Genomic DNA, 18,519 nt, shown 5'->3' on the forward strand with positions numbered 1-18,519 from the left:
TCTCTCCCTCCCCTGAAGGTGCTGACTCTCTCCCCCTCCCCTGAAATTTCTGACTGCCCCCTGCACGCGCACACTGAGTGCCTCCTGACCTTGCGTACAGAGTGAGCTCTGGCTCCTTCTTTGCTGCATGCTGTATTCTGTTATTTCTGCTGATGTTCAAGTTCCACATTCCCAATCGGTGTCTTTTCCTCTTTTTTAGATTTTCTCGATGAACAATTATTTCTCGATTGGTCCAGATGCTCTGATGGCTTTAAACTTCCACGAATGCAGGGAGCAGAGCCCCTTTCTTTTCTCCAATCGCATTATTAATAAGGTGAGTGATTATTTCAGTTGTCAGAGTCAGGACTCTGGAGATGAGACTGGAACATAGTGTGAGCATCTTCATTGAATGGTGAAGGTTATCACAATGTGATTGTGCCTTACCAAAGCTGACAGTGGATTTTGCAAAAACTCAACAGGACAGTGCTGTACCTCACCTGGGAGTGTTTGATGGAGACAGTGTAGAGGCAGCTTTACTCTGTATCTAACCCCGTGCTGTACCTGCCCTGGGAGTGTTTGATGGGGACAGTGTAGAGGGAGCTTTACTCTGTATCTAACCCCGTGCTGTACCTGTCCTGGGAGTGTTTGATGGGGACAGTGTAGAGGGAGCTTTACTCTGTATCTAACCCCGTGCTGTACCTGTCCTGGGAGTGTTTGATGGGGACAGTGTAGAGGGAGCTTTACTCTGTATCTAACCCCGTGCTGTACCTGTCCGGGAGTGTTTGATGGGTCAGTGCAGAGGGAGCTTTACTCTGTATCTCACCCTGTGCTGTACCTGTCCTGGGAGTGTTTGATGGGGACAGTGTAGAGGGAGATTTACTCTGTATCTAACCCCGTGCTGTATCTGTCCTGGGAGTATTTGATGGGGACAGTGTAGACAGAGCTTTACTCTGTATCTAACCTCTTGTTGTACCTGTCCTGGGAGTGTTTGATGGGGACAGTGTAGAGGGAGATTTACTCTGTATCTAACCCCGTGCTGTACCTGTCCTGGGAGTGTTTGATGGGGACAGTGTAGAGGGAGCTTTACTCTGTATCTAACCCCGTGCTGTACCTGTCCTGGGCGTGTTTGATGGGGACAGTGTAGAGGGAGCTTTACTCTGTATCTAACCCTGTGCTGTACCTGTCCTGGGAGTGTTTGATGGGGACAGTGCAGAGGGAGCTTTACTCTGTATCTAACCCCGTGCTGTACCTGTCCTGGGAGTGTTTGATGTGGACAGTGTAGAGGGAGATTTACTCTGTATCTAACCCTGTGCTGTATCTGTCCTGGGAGTATTTGATGGGGACAGTGTAGAGGGAGCTTTACTCTGTATCTAACCCCGTGCTGTACCTGTCCTGGGAGTGTTTGATGGGTCAGTGCAGAGGGAGCTTTACTCTGTATCTCACCCTGTGCTGTACCTGTCCTGGGAGTGTTTGATGGGGACAGTGTAGAGGGAGATTTACTCTGTATCTAACCCCGTGCTGTATCTGTCCTGGGAGTATTTGATGGGGACAGTGTAGACAGAGCTTTACTCTGTATCTAACCTCTTGTTGTACCTGTCCTGGGAGTGTTTGATGGGGACAGTGTAGAGGGAGATTTACTCTGTATCTAACCCCGTGCTGTACCTGTCCTGGGAGTGTTTGATGGGGACAGTGTAGAGGGAGCTTTACTCTGTATCTAACCCCGTGCTGTACCTGTCCTGGGCGTATTTGATGGGGACAGTGTAGAGGGAGCTTTACTCTGTATCTAACCCTGTGCTGTACCTGTCCTGGGAGTGTTTGATGGGGACAGTGCAGAGGGAGCTTTACTCTGTATCTAACCCCGTGCTGTACCTGTCCTGGGAGTGTTTGATGTGGACAGTGCAGAGGGAGATTTACTCTGTATCTAACCCTGTGCTGTATCTGTCCTGGGAGTATTTGATGGGGACAGTGTAGAGGGAGCTTTACTCTGTATCTAACCCCGTGCTGTACCTGTCCTGGGAGTGTATGATGGGGACAGTGTAGAGGGAGCTTTACTCTGTATCTAACCCCGTGCTGTACCTGTCCTGGGAGTGTTTGATGGGGACAGTGTAGAGGGAGCTTTACTGTGTATCTAACCCGTGCTGTACCTGTCCTGGGAGTGTTTGATGGGGACAGTGTAGAGGGAGCTTTACTGTGTATCTAACCCCGTGCTGTACCTGTCCTGGGAGTGTTTGATGGGGACAGTGTAGAGGGAGCTTTACCCTGTATCTAACCCCGTGCTGTACCTGTCCTGGGAGTGTTTGATGGGGACAATGTAGAGGGAGCTTTACTCTGTATCTAACCCCGTGCTGTACCTGTCCTGGGAGTGTTTGATGGGGACAGTGTAAGAACATAAGAACTAGGAACAGGAGTCGGCCATCTGGCCCCTCGAGCCTACTCCGCCATTCAATGAGATCATGGCTGATCTTTTGTGGACTCAGCTCCACTTTCCGGCCCGAACAGCATAACCCTTAATCCCTTTATTCTTCAAAAAACTATCTATAAAAACCCCGTGCTGTACCTGTCCTGGGAACAGTCGTGCAGCAGTAGTGCCAGGTCCGAGTATTGGAAAGGACTGTGGCAAATGTGATGTTATTGCTGCAGTCTCTGCGATGTGATCGCTTTTTGCCTGGCAAGTTAAGTGCCTATTGGTTATTGGCAAATAGGGTTAAGGAAAATCCCACGGCTTTTTACACGTACATAAAAAGCAAGAGGGTAGCCAGTGACAGGGTTGGCCCACTGAAGGATAGGCAAGAGAACCTATGTGTGGAGCCAGAGGAAATGGGCGAGGTACTAAATGAATACTTTGCATCAGTATTCACCAAAGAGAAGGAATTGGTGGATGTTGAATCTGGAGAAGGGTGTGTAGATAGCCTGGGTCACATTGAGATCCAAAAAGATGAGTTGTTGGGCGTCATGAAAAATATTAAGGTAGATAAATCCCCAGGGCCTGATGGGATCTACCCCAGAATACTGAAGGAGGCGAGAGAGGAAATTGCTGAGGCCTTGACAGAAATCTTTGGATCCTCACTGTCTTCAGGTGATTTGCCAGAGGACTGGAGAATAGCCAATGTTGTTCCTTTGTTTAAGAAGGGTAGCAAGGATAATCCAGGGAACTACAGGCCGGTGAGCCTTACATCAGTGGTGGGGAAATTACTGGAGAGAATTCTTCGAGATAGGATCTCAAGTGGACGTATTAGTGAGAGGCAGCATGGTTTTGTGAAGGGGAGGTTGTGTCTCACTAACTTGATGGAGTTTTTCGAGGAGGTCACAAAGATGATTGATGCAGGTAGGGCAGTGGATGTTGTCCATATGGACTTCAGTAAGGCCTTTGACAAGGTCCCTCATGGCAGACTGGTACAAAAGGTGAAGTCACACGGGATCAGAGGTGAGCTGGCAAGATGGATACAGAACTGGCTAGGTCATAGAAGGCAGAGAGTAGCAATGGAAGGGTGCTTTTCTAATTGGAGGGCTGTGACTAGTGGTGTTCCACAGGGATCAGTGCTGGGACCTTTGCTGGTCGTAGTATATATCAATGATTTGGAGGCAAATGTAACTGGTCTGATTAGTAAGTTAGCGGACGACACAAAGGTTGGTGGAATTGCGGATAGCGATGAGGACTGTCAAAGGATGGCAGCACGGTGGCGCAGTGGTTAGCATTGCAGCCTCACGGCGCCGAGGTCCCAGGTTCGATCCCGGCTCTGGGTCACTGTCCGTGTGGAGTTTGCACATTCTCCCTGTGTTTGCATGGGTTTTCGCCCCCACAACCCAAAGATGTGCAGAGTAGGTGGATTGATCACGCTAAATTGCCCCTCAATTGGAAAAAATGAATAAGTTACTCTAAATTTATTTTAAAAAAGGACTGTCAGAGGATACAGAAGGATTTAGATTGTTTGGAGACTTGGGCGGAGAGATGGCAGATGGAGTTTAATCCGAAAAAGATAATGCATTTTGGAAGGTCTAATGCAGGTAGGGAATATACAGTGAATGGTAGAACCCTCCAGAGTATTGACAGTCAGAGAGATCTAGGTGTACAGGTCCACAGGTCACTGAAAGGGGCAACACAGGTGGAGAAGGCAGTCAAGAAGGCATACGGCATGCTTGCCTTCATTGGCCGGGGTATTGAGTATAAGAATTGGCAAGTCATGTTGCAGCTGTATAGAACCTTAGTTAGGCCACACTTGGAGTATAGTGTTCAATTCTGGTCGCCACACTACCAGAAGGATGTGGAGGGTTTGGAGAGGGTGCAGAAGAGATTTACCAGGATGTTACCTGGTATGGAGGGCATTAGCTATGAGGAGCGGTTGAATAAACTCAGTTTGTTCTCACTGGAACAATGGAGGTTGAGGGGCGACCTGATAGAGGTCTACAAAATTATGAGGGGCATAGACAGAGTGGATAGTCAAAGACTTTTTCCCAAGGTAGAGGGGTCAATTACTAGGGGGCATAGGTTTAAGGTGCAAGGGGCAAGGTTTAGAGGAGATGTACAAGGCAAGTTTTTTACACAGGGTAGTGGGTGCCTGGAACTCGCTGCTGGAGGAGGTGGTGGAAGCAGAGACGATAGTGACGTTTAAGGGGCATCTTGACAAATACATGAATAGGATGGGAATAGAGGGATTCGGACCCGGAAGTTCAGAGATTTTAGTTTAGTCGGGCAGCATGGTCAGCGCAGGTTTGGAGGGCCAAAGGGCCTGTTCCTGTGCTGTACTTTTCTTTGTTCTTTGAAACACTCCATGAGCAGGCTATATTTTAGCAGCAGTGTGCAGGGGGAATGTGTGTCTCTGAACTCTGTAGTTCTCGGAAGCTAATTGGCTGATTGACATTTTTTCCTGCTCTTAACTCAATTCCGCCATTCTCATGTTGCTTTTCCCGTTTTGAAAAGGCTGTTTATTTCTTCTATGGGACCAGAGACTGTTTAATTCAAGCCTGCAAGGACCTGGATCAGAAGATTGAGGTACGTTCCTGCAGCCAGGCTGTCACTGGCCTTCATTAGTCTCGGTCACGGGTCTTCGTTAGTCTCAGTCCGTGGTCTTCGTTAGTCTCGGTCACGGGTCTTCGTTAGTCTCAGTCCGTGGCCTTCATTAGTCTCGGTCACTGGCCTTCGTTAGTCTTAGTCCGTGGCCTTCATTAGTCTCGGTCACTGGCCTTCGTTAGTCTCAGTCCGTGGTCTTCGTTAGTCTCGGTCACGGGTCTTCGTTAGTCTCGGTCCGTGGTCTTCGTTAGTCTCAGTCCGTGGCCTTCATTAGTCTCGGTCACTGGCCTTCGTTAGTCTCAGTCCGTGGTCTTCGTTAGTCTCGGTCACGGGTCTTCGTTAGTCTCAGTCCGTGGTCTTCGTTAGTCTCGGTCACGGGTCTTCGTTAGTCTCGGTCCGTGGTCTTCGTTAGTCTCAGTCCGTGGTCTTCGTTAGTCTCCGTCACTGTTCTTCGTTAGTCGGTCACTGGCCTTCGTTAGTCTCTGTCACTGGCCTTCGTTAGTCTCGGTCACTGGCCTTCGTTAGTCGGTCACTGGCCTTCGTTAGTCTCCGTCATTGTTCTTCGTTAGTCGGTCACTGGCCTTCGTTAGTCGGTCACTGGCCTTCGTTAGTCTCTGTCACTGGCCTTCGTTAGTCTCTGTCACTGGCCTTCGTTAGTCTCGGTCACTGGCCTTCGTTAGTCGGTCACTGGCCTTCGTTAGTCTCTGTCACAGGCCTTCGTTAGTCTCGGTCACAGGCCTTCGTTAGTCTCGGTCACTGGCCTTCGTTAGTCTCGGTCACTGGCCTTCGTTAGTCTCATTCACTGGCCTTCGTTAGTCTCAGTCACTGGCCTTTGTTAGTCTCAGTCACTGTCCTTTGTTAGTCTCAGTCCGTGGCCTTCGTTAGTCTCAGTCCGTGGCCTTCGTTAGTCTCAGTCCGTGGCCTTCGTTAGTCTCAGTCACTGGCCTTCGTTAGTCTCGGTCACTGGCCTTCGTTAGTCGGTCACTGGCCTTCGTTAGTCTCGGTCACTGGCCTTCGTTAGTCTCAGTCACTGGCCTTCGTTAGTCTCGGTCACTGGCCTTCGTTAGTCTCAGTCACTGGCCTTCGTTAGTCTCAGTCACTGGCCTTCGTTAGTCGGTCACTGGCCTTCGTTAGTCGGTCACTGGTCTTCGTTAGTCGGTCACTGGCCTTCGTTAGTCTCAGTCACTGGCCTTCGTTAGTCTCAGTCACTGGCCTTCGTTAGTCGGTCACTGGCCTTCGTTAGTCGGTCACTGGTCTTCGTTAGTCGGTTAGGTTCAGTGATGTTCTGGGATCGCCAATTTGGTGTTGACAGGGGTGTGGGGGGAGGGTGTTTTGGGCATTAAACTGAGGCTCTATCTGCCCTCTTGGTGAAGTTGAAGGATTTCATGCCCATATTGGAAGAAAGGGCCGAGCATTGCAGCTGTGTGCAAATTGGCTGCAGCTTTTCCTACAACAGTGGCCGCACTTCAAATAAGTACTTCATCGGCTGTAAAGCATTTTAGGGCATCCTGCTGGTGTGAGTGGGTTTGTTGAAATTTGAACCTATCCTTTTATTGTAGAGACGAGGCCCGTGCCCCTGAATGCTTTTGGTTAACGTACTCACCGCAAACCGCCTGGGCTGAGCGAGTTCCCCTCTGTCACAAAATATTGGGCGGTGTGGTGGCACAGTGGTTAGCTCAGCTGCTTCACAGCTCCAGGGTCCTGGGTTCAATCCCGGCCTCACGTCATTGTCTGTGCGGAGTCTGCACTTTCTCCCCGTGTGTACGTGGGTTTCCTCCGGGTGCTCCGGTTTCCTCCCACAGTCCAAAGATGTGCAGGTTAGGCGGATTGGCTGTGCTAAATTGTCCCTTAGTGACCAAAAAGGTTAGGTTGGCTTACTGGGTCACAGGCACAGGGTGGAGGTGTGAGCTTCAGTAGGATGTTCTGTCCAAGGGCCAGTGCAGACTTGATGGGCTGAATGGCCTCCTTCTGCACTGTAATTTCTCTTGGCTAGGTAATGGATCGCTGTGTGGTTTACACTGCTTCTGTCGTATCTTTCAGCATTTCTTTCTTTCCTCTTCTCCTCCCCCCACCCCCACAGTTGGAGCTGGATGGGGAAAGGATTTCTCTGCCGAAGCTGGAGGGCATTATCGTTCTCAACATTGCTTACTGGGGAGGAGGCTGCCGGCTGTGGGAAGGCACAGGCGACATATCACCCCCCCCTGCCAGGTAAGATCCACATTAATCCCCCCCGCCAGGTAAGATCCACATTAATCCCCCCGCCAGGTAAGATCCACATTAATCCCCCCGCCAGGTAAGATCCACATTAATCCCCCCGCCAGGTAAGATCCACATTAATCCCCCCGCCAGGTAAGATCCACATTAATCCCCCCCGCCAGGTAAGATCCACATTAACCCCCCCCCCGCCAGGTAAGATCCACATTAATCCCCCCCTGCCAGGTAAGATCCACATTAATCCCCCCGCCAGGTAAGATCCACATTAACCCCCCCCCCCCCCCGCCAGGTAAGATCCACACTCACCCCCCCCGCCAGGTAAGATCCACATTAACCCCCCCCCCCCGCCAGGTAAGATCCACATTCACCCCCCCGCCAGGTAAGATCCACATTTCCCCCCTCCCCCCCCGCCAGGTAAGATCCACATTTCCCCCCCCCCCCCCGCCAGGTAAGATCCACATTCACCCCCCCGCCAGGTAAGATCCACATTTCTCCCCCCCCCCCCCCCGCCAGGTAAGATCCACATTTCCCCCCCCCCCCCCCCCCCCCCGGCCAGGTAAGATCCACATTCACCCCCTCCCCAGGTAAGATCCACATTTCCCCCCCCCCCCCCGCCAGGTAAGATCCACATTTCCCCCCCCCCCCGGCCAGGTAAGATCCACATTCACCCCCTCCCCAGGTAAGATCCACATTTCCCCCCCCCCCCGGCCAGGTAAGATCCACATTCACCCCCTCCCCAGGTAAGATCCACATTTCCCCCCCCCCCCCCCCGCCAGGTAAGATCCACATTTCCCCCCCCCCCCGCCAGGTAAGATCCACATTAACTCCCCCCCCCCCCCCCCCCCCCGCCAGGTAAGATCCACATTCACCCCCTCCCCAGGTAAGATCCACATTTCCCCCCCCCCCCCCGCCAGGTAAGATCCACATTCCCCCCCCCCCCCCCCCGGCCAGGTAAGATCCACATTCACCCCCTCCCCAGGTAAGATCCACATTTCCCCCCCCCCCCGCCAGGTAAGATCCACATTAACTCCCCCCCCCCCCCCCCCCCCCCCCCCCCGGCCAGGTAAGATCCACATTCACCCCCTCGACAGGTAAGATCCACATTAATCCCCTCGACAGGTAAGATCCACATTCACCCCCCCGCCAGGTAAGATCCACATTAATCCCCTCGCCAGGTAAGATCCACATTAATCCCCTCGCCAGGTAAGATCCACATTAATCCCCTCGCCAGGTAAGATCCACATTAATCCCCTCGCCAGGTAAGATCCACATTCACCCCCTCGACAGGTAAGATCCACATTAATCCCCCCCGCCAGGTAAGATCCACATTCACCCCCCGCCAGGTAAGATCCACATTAACCCCCCGCCAGGTAAGATCCACATTAACCCCCCACCCCCGCCAGGTAAGATCCACATTAACCCCCCGCCAGGTAAGATCCACATTAACCCCCCCCCGCCAGGTAAGATCCACATTAACCCCCCGCCAGGTAAGATCCACATTAATCCCCCCGCCAGGTAAGATCCACATTAACCCCCTCAGACAGATACTGGGAGGAAGACATGATCAGAAATTGACACACCGCAAGGGATGGGGTCCTGCAAGGTGGGGTTGGGAAGGATGGACCACTTTTAAATTGTACTCTCATTATATATAACTGCGAGAGAGAGTCAGCACCTTCAGGGGGGAGAGAGAGTCAGCACCTTCAGGGGAGGGAGAGAGTCAGCACATTCAGGGGAGAGAGAGAGAGAGAGAGAGTCAGCACCTTCAGGGGAGGGAGAGAGTCAGCACCTTCAGGGGAGAGAGAGAGTCAGCACCTTCAGGGGAGAGCGAGAGAGAGAGTCAGCACCTTCAGGGGAGAGAGAGAGAGTCAGCACCTTCAGGGGAGAGAGAGAGAGAGTCAGCACCTTCAGGGGAGGGAGAGAGTGAGCACCTTCAGTGGAGGGATGGAGAGAGTCGGCACCTTCAGGGGAGGGAGAGAGAGCGTCAGCACCTTCAGGGGAGGGAGAGAGAGAGTCAGCACCTTCTGGGGAGAGAGAGAGAGAGAGTCAGCACCTTCAGGGGAGAGAGAGAGAGTCAGCACCTTCAGGGGAGAGAGAGAGTCAGCACGTTTAGGGGAGAGAGAGAGAGAGTCAGCACCTTCAGGGGAGAGAGAGTGAGTCAGCACCTTCAGGGGAGAGAGAGAGAGTCAGCACCTTCAGGGGAGGGAGAGAGAGAGAGTCAGCACCTTCAGGGGAGGGAGATAGAGAGAGTCAGCACCTTCAGGGGAGGGAGAGAGAGAGAGTCAGCACCTTCAGGGGAGAGAGAGAGTCAGCACCTTCAGGGGAGAGAGAGAGAGAGAGTCAGCACCTTCAGGGGAGGGAGAGAGTCAGCACCTTCAGGGGAGAGAGAGAGAGAGAGTCAGCACCTTCAGGGGAGGGAGAGAGTCAGCACCTTCAGGGGAGGGAGAGAGAGAGTCAGCACCTTCAGGGGAGGGAGAGAGTCAGCACCTTCAGGGGAGAGCGAGAGAGAGAGTCAGCACCTTCAGGGGAGAGAGAGAGAGTCAGCACCTTCAGGGGGAGAGAGAGTCAGCACCTTCAGGGGAGAGAGGGAGAGAGTCAGCACCTTCAGGGGAGAGAGAGAGAGAGAGAGTCAACACCTTCGGGAGAGAGAGAGAGAGTCAGCACCTTCAGGGGAGAGAGAGAGAGAGTCAGCACCTTCAGGGGAGAGAGGGAGTCAGCACCTTCAGGAGAGGATGGTGTTACCCAAGGCTGTTCCTGCTCATGCCTCCTTTGTTTGCCAAAGCTTCTGTTGAACTATCACTGCTTAAAGCTGCCAACTGCAAACCTTTCTCTGCTTGGAGACTCTCTCTCTCTGTTCTTCACTGGAAGCGTCCTCAGCTGCCTGCTCCACTTCGCCTCGTCTCTCTGACCCCAGGACCCTTTCCGATTATGGCATGTTTCTGGGTTCCATGACAGTAATGTGGGCAGTTCTGGTCGCCACATTACAGGAAGGAGGTTATTGCTGTGGAGAGAGAGCAGAGGAGGTTGCCATGGCTGGAAAAGTGTAGCACTGAGGAGAGATTGGATCGGTTATCCTTGGGACAAAGATGGCTGAAGGGTGACTTCATTAAGGTGAACACAATTATGAGGAGCAGAGATAGAGTGGACAGGATAAAATTGTTTCCATTGGTGGAGAATTCTAGAACCAGGGGACAGAGATTTAAGATAAGAGGCGGAAGGTGTAGAGGGGACATGAGGAGGAACGTTTTTACGCAGAGGGTAGTCTGCAATTCACTGCAGAGACCCTGAGCTAAAAGTACCTGGATCTGCACCTTAACTGCTGTAAACTATAGAGCTATGGGCCGGGTGCAGGAAGCTGGGATTAGATACAGGGCTATGGGCCGGGTGCAGGAAGCTGGGATTAGATACAGGGTATGGGCCAGGTGCAGGAAACTGGGATTAGATACAGGGTATGGGCCGGGTGCAGGAAGCTGGGATTAGATACAGGGTATGGGCCGGGAGCAGGAAGCTGGGATTAGATACAGGGTATGGGCCGGGTGCAGGAAGCTGGGATTAGATACAGGGTATGGGCCGGGTGCAGGAAGCTGGGATTAGATACAGGGTATGGGCCGGGTGCAGGAAACTGGGATTAGATACAGGGTATGGGCCGGGTGCAGGAAGCTGGGATTAGATACAGGGTATGGGCCGGGTGCAGGAAGCTGGGATTAGATACAGGGTATGGGCCGGGTGCAGGAAGCTGGGATTAGATACAGGGCTATGGGCCGGGTGCAGGAAACTGGGATTAGATACAGGGTATGGGCCGGGTGCAGGAAGCTGGGATTAGATACAGGGTATGGCCGGGTGCAGGAAGCTGGGATTAGATACAGGGTATGGGCCGGGTGCAGGAAACTGGGATTAGATACAGGGTATGGGCCGGGTGCAGGAAGCTGGGATTAGATACAGGGTATGGGCCGGGTGCAGGAAGCTGGGATTAGATACAGGGTATGGGCCGGGTGTAGGAAACTGGGATTAGATACAGGGTATGGGCCGGGTGCAGGAAGCTGGGATTAGATACAGGGTATGGGCCAGGTGCAGGAAGCTGGGATTAGATACAGGGTATGGGCCGGGTGCAGGAAACTGGGATTAGATACAGGGTATGGGCCGGGTGCAGGAAGCTGGGATTAGATACAGGGTATGGGCCGGGTGCAGGAAACTGGGATTAGATACAGGGTATGGGCCGGGTGCAGGAAACTGGGATTAGATACAGGGTATGGGCCGGGTGCAGGAAGCTGGGATTAGATACAGGGTATGGGCCGGGTGCAGAGGGCTGGGATTAGATACAGGGTATGGGCCGGGTGCAGGAAGCTGGGATTAGATACAGGGTATGGGCCGGGTGCAGGAAGCTGGGATTAGATACAGGGTATGGGCCGGGTGCAGGAAGCTGGGATTAGATACAGGGTATGGGCCGGGTGCAGGAAGCTGGGATTAGATACAGGGTATGGGCCGGGTGCAGGAAGCTGGGATTAGATACAGGGTATGGGCCGGGTGCAGGAAACTGGGATTAGATACAGGGTATGGGCCGGGTGCAGGAAGCTGGGATTAGATACAGGGTATGGGCCGGGTGCAGAGGGCTGGGATTAGATACAGGGTATGGGCCGGGTGCAGGAAGCTGGGATTAGATACAGGGTATGGGCCGGGTGCAGGAAGCTGGGATTAGATACAGGGTATGGGCCGGGTGCAGGAAACTGGGATTAGATACAGGGTATGGGCCCGGGTGCAGGAAGCTGGGATTAGATACAGGGTATGGGCCGGGTGCAGAGAGCTGGGATTAGATACAGGGTATGGGCCAGGAAACTGGGATTAGATACAGGGTATGGGCCGGGTGCAGGAAACTGGGATTAGATACAGGGTATGGGCCAGGTGTAGGAAACTGGGATTAGATACAGGGTATGGGCCAGGTGCAGGAAGCTGGGATTAGATACAGGGTATGGGCCGGGTGCAGGAAACTGGGATTAGATACAGGGTATGGGCCGGGTGCAGGAAGCTGGGATTAGATACAGGGTATGGGCCGGGAGCAGGAAGCTGGGATTAGATACAGGGTATGGGCCGGGAGCAGGAAGCTGGGATTAGATACAGGGTATGGGCCGGGTGCAGGAAGCTGGGATTAGATACAGGGTATGGGCCGGGTGCAGGAAGCTGGGATTAGATACAGGGTATGGGCCGGGTGCAGGAAGCTGGGATTAGATACAGGGTATGGGCCGGGTGCAGGAAGCTGGGATTAGATACAGGGTATGGGCCGGGTGCAGGAAACTGGGATTAGATACAGGGTATGGGCCGGGTGCAGGAAGCTGGGATTAGATACAGGGTATGGGCCGGGTGCAGGAAGCTGGGATTAGATACAGGGTTTGGGCCGGGTGCAGGAAGCTGGGATTAGATACAGGGTATGGGCCGGGTGCAGGAAGCTGGGATTAGATACAGGGTATGGGCCGGGTGCAGGAAGCTGGGATTAGATACAGGGTATGGGCCGGGTGCAGAGGGCTGGGATTAGATACAGGGTATGGGCCGGGTGCAGGAAGATGGGATTAGATACAGGGTATGGGCCAGGTGCAGGAAGCTGGGATTAGATACAGGGTATGGGCCGGGTGCAGGAAGCTGGGATTAGATACAGGGTATGGGCCGGGTGCAGGAAGCTGGGATTAGATACAGGGTATGGGCCGGGTGCAGGAAGCTGGGATTAGATACAGGGTATGGGCCGGGTGCAGGAAGCTGGGATTAGATACAGGGTATGGGCCGGGTGCAGGAAGCTGGGATTAGATACAGGGTATGGGCCAGGTGCAGGAAGCTGGGATTAGATACAGGGTATGGGCCGGGTGCAGGAAGCTGGGATTAGATACAGGGTATGGGCCGGGTGCAGAGGGCTGGGATTAGATACAGGGTATGGGCCGGGTGCAGGAAGCTGGGATTAGATACAGGGTATGGGCCGGGTGCAGGAAGCTGGAATTAGATACAGGGTATGGGCCGGGTGCAGGAAGCTGGGATTAGATACAGGGCTATGGGCCGGGTGCAGGAAGCTGGGATTAGATACAGGGTATGGGCCAGGTGCAGGAAACTGGGATTAGAAAGATCACCTGGGTGTCCACGGGCTGGCATAGACAAGATGGGCCAAATGGCCTCCTGTGTTGTAACTTTTCTAGGATTCTACGACTGGGGTTTTGTGCCATTTCTATTTTTTGCAGATCAGGCCGGCATCATGAGGACCGGAATGTTGGGCCTCCTGGTTCGTCCAAATGCCCTGGTGAAATGCTGTTCTGTGTAGGTGCAGCTCGCTCCTGATCCATGCAGGCAGGCTGGTCAGTGCTGTACTGCATATACGCAGTCCGCTCCTGATCCATGCAGGCAGGCTGGTCAGTGCTGTACTGCATATACGCAGTCCGCTCCTGATCCATGCAGGCAGGCTGGTCAGTGCTGTACTGCATATACGCAGTCCGCTCCTGATCCATGCAGGCAGGCTGGTCAGTGCTGTACTGCATATACGCAGTCCGCTCCTGATCCACGCAGGCAGGCTGGTCAGTGCTGTACTGCATATACGCAGTCCGCTCCTGATCCACGCAGGCAGGCTGGTCAGTGCTGTACTGCATATACGCAGTCCGCTCCTGATCCATGCAGGCAGGCTGGTCAGACGCTGTACGGCATATACGCAGTCCGCTCCTGATCCACGCCGGCAGGCTGGTCAGACGCTGTACGGCATATACGCAGTCCGCTCCTGATCCACGCAGGCAGGCTGGTCAGTGCTGTACTGCATATACGCAGTCCGCTCCTGATCCACGCAGGCAGGCTGGTCAGTGCTGTACTGCATATATGCAGTCCGCTCCTGATCCACGCAGGTAGGCTGGTCAGACGCTGTACGGCATATACGCAGTCCGCTCCTGATCCATGCAGGCAGGCTGGTCAGACGCTGTACGGCATATACGCAGTCTGCTCCTGATCCACGCAGGCAGGCTGGTCAGACGCTGTACGGCATATACGCAGTCCGCTCCTGATCCATGCAGGCAGGCTTGTCAGACGCTGTACGGCATATACGCAGTCCGCTCCTGATCCATGCAGGCAGGCTTGTCAGACGCTGTACGGCATATATGCAGTCCGCTCCTGTCCATTCAGAAACCCTAGTCAGTGCAAAACTGCATATACACAGTCCGCTCCTGGTCCATGCAGAAACCCTGGTCAGTGCTGTACGGCATATACACAGTCCGCTCCTGATCCACGCAGGCAGGCTGGTCAGACGTTGTACGGCATATACGCAGTCCGCTCCTGATCCATGCAGGCAGGCTTGTCAGACGCTGTACGGCATATACGCAGTCCGCTCCTGATCCATGCAGGCAGGCTGGTCAGACGCTGTACGGCATATACGCAGTCCGCTCCTGGGCCATGCAGAAACCCTGGTCAGTGCTATACTGCATATATGCAGTCCGGTCCTGGGCCATGCAAAAACCCTGGTCAGTGCTGTACTGCATATACGCAGTCCGCTCCTGGGCCATGCAGAAACCCTGGTTAGTGCTGTACTGCATATATGCAGTCCGCTCCTGGGCCATGCAAAAACCCTGGTCAGTGCTGTACTGCATATATGCAGTCCGCTCCTGGGCCATGCAAAAACCCTGGTCAGTGCTGTACTGCATATATGCAGTCCGCTCCTGGGCCATGCAAAAACCCTGTTCAGTGCTGTACTGCATATACGCAGTCTGCTCCTGTCCAGATGCTTTGATAAAATGCTGTTCTATGCAGGCCTATCCCGGTTTGTGCATACACTCTGATTAATCGTTGTCTTGCGCATGGGCAGGTCATTCCTGGTCCATGTATGCACCCTGGTCAAATGCTGTCCTGCGTAGGAGCAGACCACTTCCAGTCCATGCAGATACCCTGATCAATCTGTACTGTGTATGTGTAGACCAGGGTGGCACGGTAGCATAGTGGCTAGCACTGTTGCTTCACAGCTCCATAGTCCCAGGTTCGATTCCCAGCTTGGGTCACTGTCTGTGTCGAGTCTGCACATTCTCCCCGTGTCTGCTTGGGTCTCACCCCACAACCCTAAAGACGTGCAGGTTAGGTGGATTGGCCACGTTAAATTGCCCCTTAGTGTCCCAGGGTTTTTTCTGATGAAGCTTCGAATCCTTGTTTCTTTATACGATTTCTTCCAGCTTTTTGAAGGTTCGATTATGTCATTTTTATGACTGGTTGCTGAGGTTATGTTTCGCTGATCCAGTAAACAGGATCCATATATTCAGACAGACCCCAACAAGTACTGATGTTTGATCAAACCACAGCAACTCCGAATGTTTTATGGCCTGTTGTTCTTCACACTTGTTTATTTCTCATCCTGCCTCTGCATTTTCCCCAGACCCTGTTCTTTTCATTCCATGAGTTGATAACGATCTGGGACGTCCTGCTGTCCAGCATCCTGTTGTAGAAACTGCATTTCCAGAAAATCTCTCTAAAACCGTTGCTGTTTCTTTAGTATCTTTGTAACTTGGCCATCTTCCCCATTAGGCTTAGGGCCAGGGCTATAGCAGCCCATGCAGATGTCCCGATCAAACACTGCATGTACTGCACATGCATAGCCCACTCCTGGTTCCTGCAGACGCTCTGATCAAATGGTGCACTGTACATGTGCAGCCTACTCCCAGCCCGTGCAGCTCCCTCCCCGGGGCGTGCTGGCGAATGTGGTTCCCTGTCTCCTGGTGATATAAATCTCACAAAAGTGTTAAAAGTGAATCAGTGATTTTCAGCCAGTTTCTGAAACCTGCTAAATCGGAGCGGGCCTGGGAGCAGGAAAGGAAGGAATTGGAGTTTGGACACCACACCAGTGGAAGGATAAGAACACAAGAAATAGAAGTAGGAGTAAGCCATTCAGCCCCTCAAGCCTGCTCTGCCATTCTGTAAAATGTTGGACCAGAACACCACTTTCTCACTTGATCACCATTTTCCTTATTTTGGCCTTGGAAGGAGTGCAGTAACCGCACAGACAGCCCCGCACGCAGAGTACAGCCCCGCACGCAGAGTACAGCCCCGCACGCAGAGTACAGCCCCGCACGCAGAGTACAGCCCCGCACGCAGAGTACAGCCCCGCACGCAGAGTACAGCCCCGCACGCAGAGTACAGCCCCGCACGCAGAGTACAGCCCCGCACGCAGAGTACAGCCCCGCACGCAGAGTACAGCCCCGCACGCAGAGTACAGCCCCGCACGCAGAGTACAGCCCCGCACGCAGAGTACAGCCCCGCACGCAGAGTACAGCCCCGCACGCAGAGTACAGCCCCGCACGCAGAGTACAGCCCCGCACGCAGAGTACAGCCCCGCACGCAGAGTACAGCCCCGCACGCAGAGTACAGCCCCGCACGCAGAGTACAGCCCCGCACGCAGAGTACAGCCCCGCACGCAGAGTACAGCCCCGCACGCAGAGTACAGCCCCGCACGCAGAGTACAGCCCCGCACGCAGAGTACAGCCCCGCACGCAGAGTACAGCCCCGCACGCAGAGTACAGCCCCGCACGCAGAGTACAGCCCCGCACGCAGAGTACAGCCCCGCACGCAGAGTACAGCCCCGCACGCAGAGTACAGCCCCGCACGCAGAGTACAGCCCCGCACGCAGAGTACAGCCCCGCACGCAGAGTACAGCCCCGCACGCAGAGTACAGCCCCGCACGCAGAGTACAGCCCCGCACGCAGAGTACAGCCCCGCACGCAGAGTACAGCCCCGCACGCAGAGTACAGCCCCGCACGCAGAGTACAGCCCCGCACGCAGAGTACAGCCCCGCACGCAGAGTACAGCCCCGCACGCAGAGTACAGCCCCGCACGCAGAGTACAGCCCCGCACGCAGAGTACAGCCCCGCACGCAGAGTACAGCCCCGCACGCAGAGTACAGCCCCGCACGCAGAGTACAGCCCCGCACGCAGAGTACAGCCCCGCACGCAGAGTACAGCCCCGCACGCAGAGTACAGCCCCGCACGCAGAGTACAGCCCCGCACGCAGAGTACAGCCCCGCACGCAGAGTACAGCCCCGCACGCAGAGTACAGCGCCCTAGAGCCGCACAGTACAGCCCCGCACGCAGAGCACAGCGCCCTAGAGCCGCACAGTACAGCCCCGCACGCAGAGCACAGCGCCCTAGAGCCGCACAGTACAGCCCCGCACGCAGAGCACAGCGCCCTAGAGCCGCACAGTACAGCCCCGCACGCAGAGCACAGCGCCCTAGAGCCGCACAGTACAGCCCCGCACGCAGAGCACAGCGCCCTAGAGCCGCACAGTACAGCCCCTCACGCAGCGTACAGCCCCTCACGCAGAGTACAGCGCCCTAGAGCCGCACAGTACAGCACTGCAGTAACAGTACAGCGCGATGCAGAGCAGCGCAGACAACTCAGCGCAGAGAACAAACTGCCACACAGTGCAATGTCGAGCAGCGCGCGCAGTGCAATGTCGAGCAGCGCACGCAGTGCAATGTCGAGCAGACAGTACTGCAGAGTGCAATGTAGAGCAGAGCTGATTCACCACAATGATACCGGACCTAAGATGATTAAATTGCTATCTCAGGTGACATAGACTGAAAGATTAAGGGATAATCTAATTGTTTAAGAGGATTAAACAATTTGATACGGTTGAGAGATAAACCATTTCCTCTGGGTATTGGGGATGGGGGTGCAGAACCTTAACGTTGGAGCCAGATTGTTCTGGGGGGCCTGACAGGAAGCAACTCCACACCCAAAGGGCAGTGGACATCTTGGACTCTCTCATTCAAAGAGTTTGAAACGTGGGAGGGTCCATTGGAAATTTCAGAATGGACATTGAGGAGAAATTTTAAAACGAGATTTTTAAAGGTTACAGAACCAAGTTGAGTAAATGGAGTTAAAATACAGTTCGCCCATGATCAAATTGAATGGCAGAACAGACTCGATGGGAAGAATGGCCTCTTTATTTCTGTGTTTCAGGTTCACAGATGTATTTAAACAAGTTAAAATAGTGGACAACAATCACATTTATCAAGCTGGATTGTGAGGTAGTTGATTCTGAGACCAGGGTCCTGAATCTCAGTAAAGGTAACGATGATGGTGTGAGGCATGAGCTGGCTGTGACGGACTGGGAAACATTACTGAAAGGAAGGACAGCGGACAGACAATGGCAGCATTCAAGGAACGAATAGGTGATCTCCAAACTCTGTTTATTCCTTTTTGGCACAAGAGTAGAAAGGGAACTGTGGCCAAACCATGGTTTACAAGGGAAATTAGAGATAGTATTAGATTCAAAGAAGAGATATAGATTTAAGCAAGAAAAAGCAATAGGATTGAGGGTTGGAAAC

General features: G+C 53.7%; 2 protein-coding genes across 3 annotated transcripts in view; both read left to right on the top strand.

The window, feature by feature from the left end:
- Positions 1-18,519, top strand: part of dgke (diacylglycerol kinase, epsilon) — a 52,600-nt gene that overhangs the window by 22,956 nt on the left and 11,125 nt on the right. Inside the window, exons 6-8 of the mRNA XM_038777900.1 lie at positions 200-313; positions 4,898-4,969; positions 7,068-7,195. Coding sequence (XP_038633828.1) covers positions 200-313; positions 4,898-4,969; positions 7,068-7,195 — 314 coding nt within the window. The remainder of the gene's footprint in view (positions 1-199; positions 314-4,897; positions 4,970-7,067; positions 7,196-18,519) is intronic.
- LOC119953589 (microtubule-associated protein P320-like) lies at positions 11,849-18,497 on the top strand. 2 transcript variants are annotated; one of them, XM_038777985.1, is made up of 2 exons: positions 11,849-11,992; positions 12,785-18,497. In XM_038777985.1, the coding sequence occupies exon 2, from the start codon at positions 16,116-16,118 to the stop codon at positions 17,763-17,765; it is 1,650 nt and encodes a 549-aa protein (XP_038633913.1). In that variant the 5' UTR covers positions 11,849-11,992; positions 12,785-16,115; the 3' UTR covers positions 17,766-18,497. The 2 variants fall into 2 exon arrangements, with proteins under 2 accessions (XP_038633913.1, XP_038633914.1); XM_038777986.1 differs by lacking the exon at positions 11,849-11,992 and adding an exon at positions 12,481-12,556.

The sequence above is a fragment of the Scyliorhinus canicula genome, chromosome 18 (assembly GCF_902713615.1).
Source record: "Scyliorhinus canicula chromosome 18, sScyCan1.1, whole genome shotgun sequence".
Lineage (NCBI taxonomy): Eukaryota > Metazoa > Chordata > Chondrichthyes > Carcharhiniformes > Scyliorhinidae > Scyliorhinus > Scyliorhinus canicula.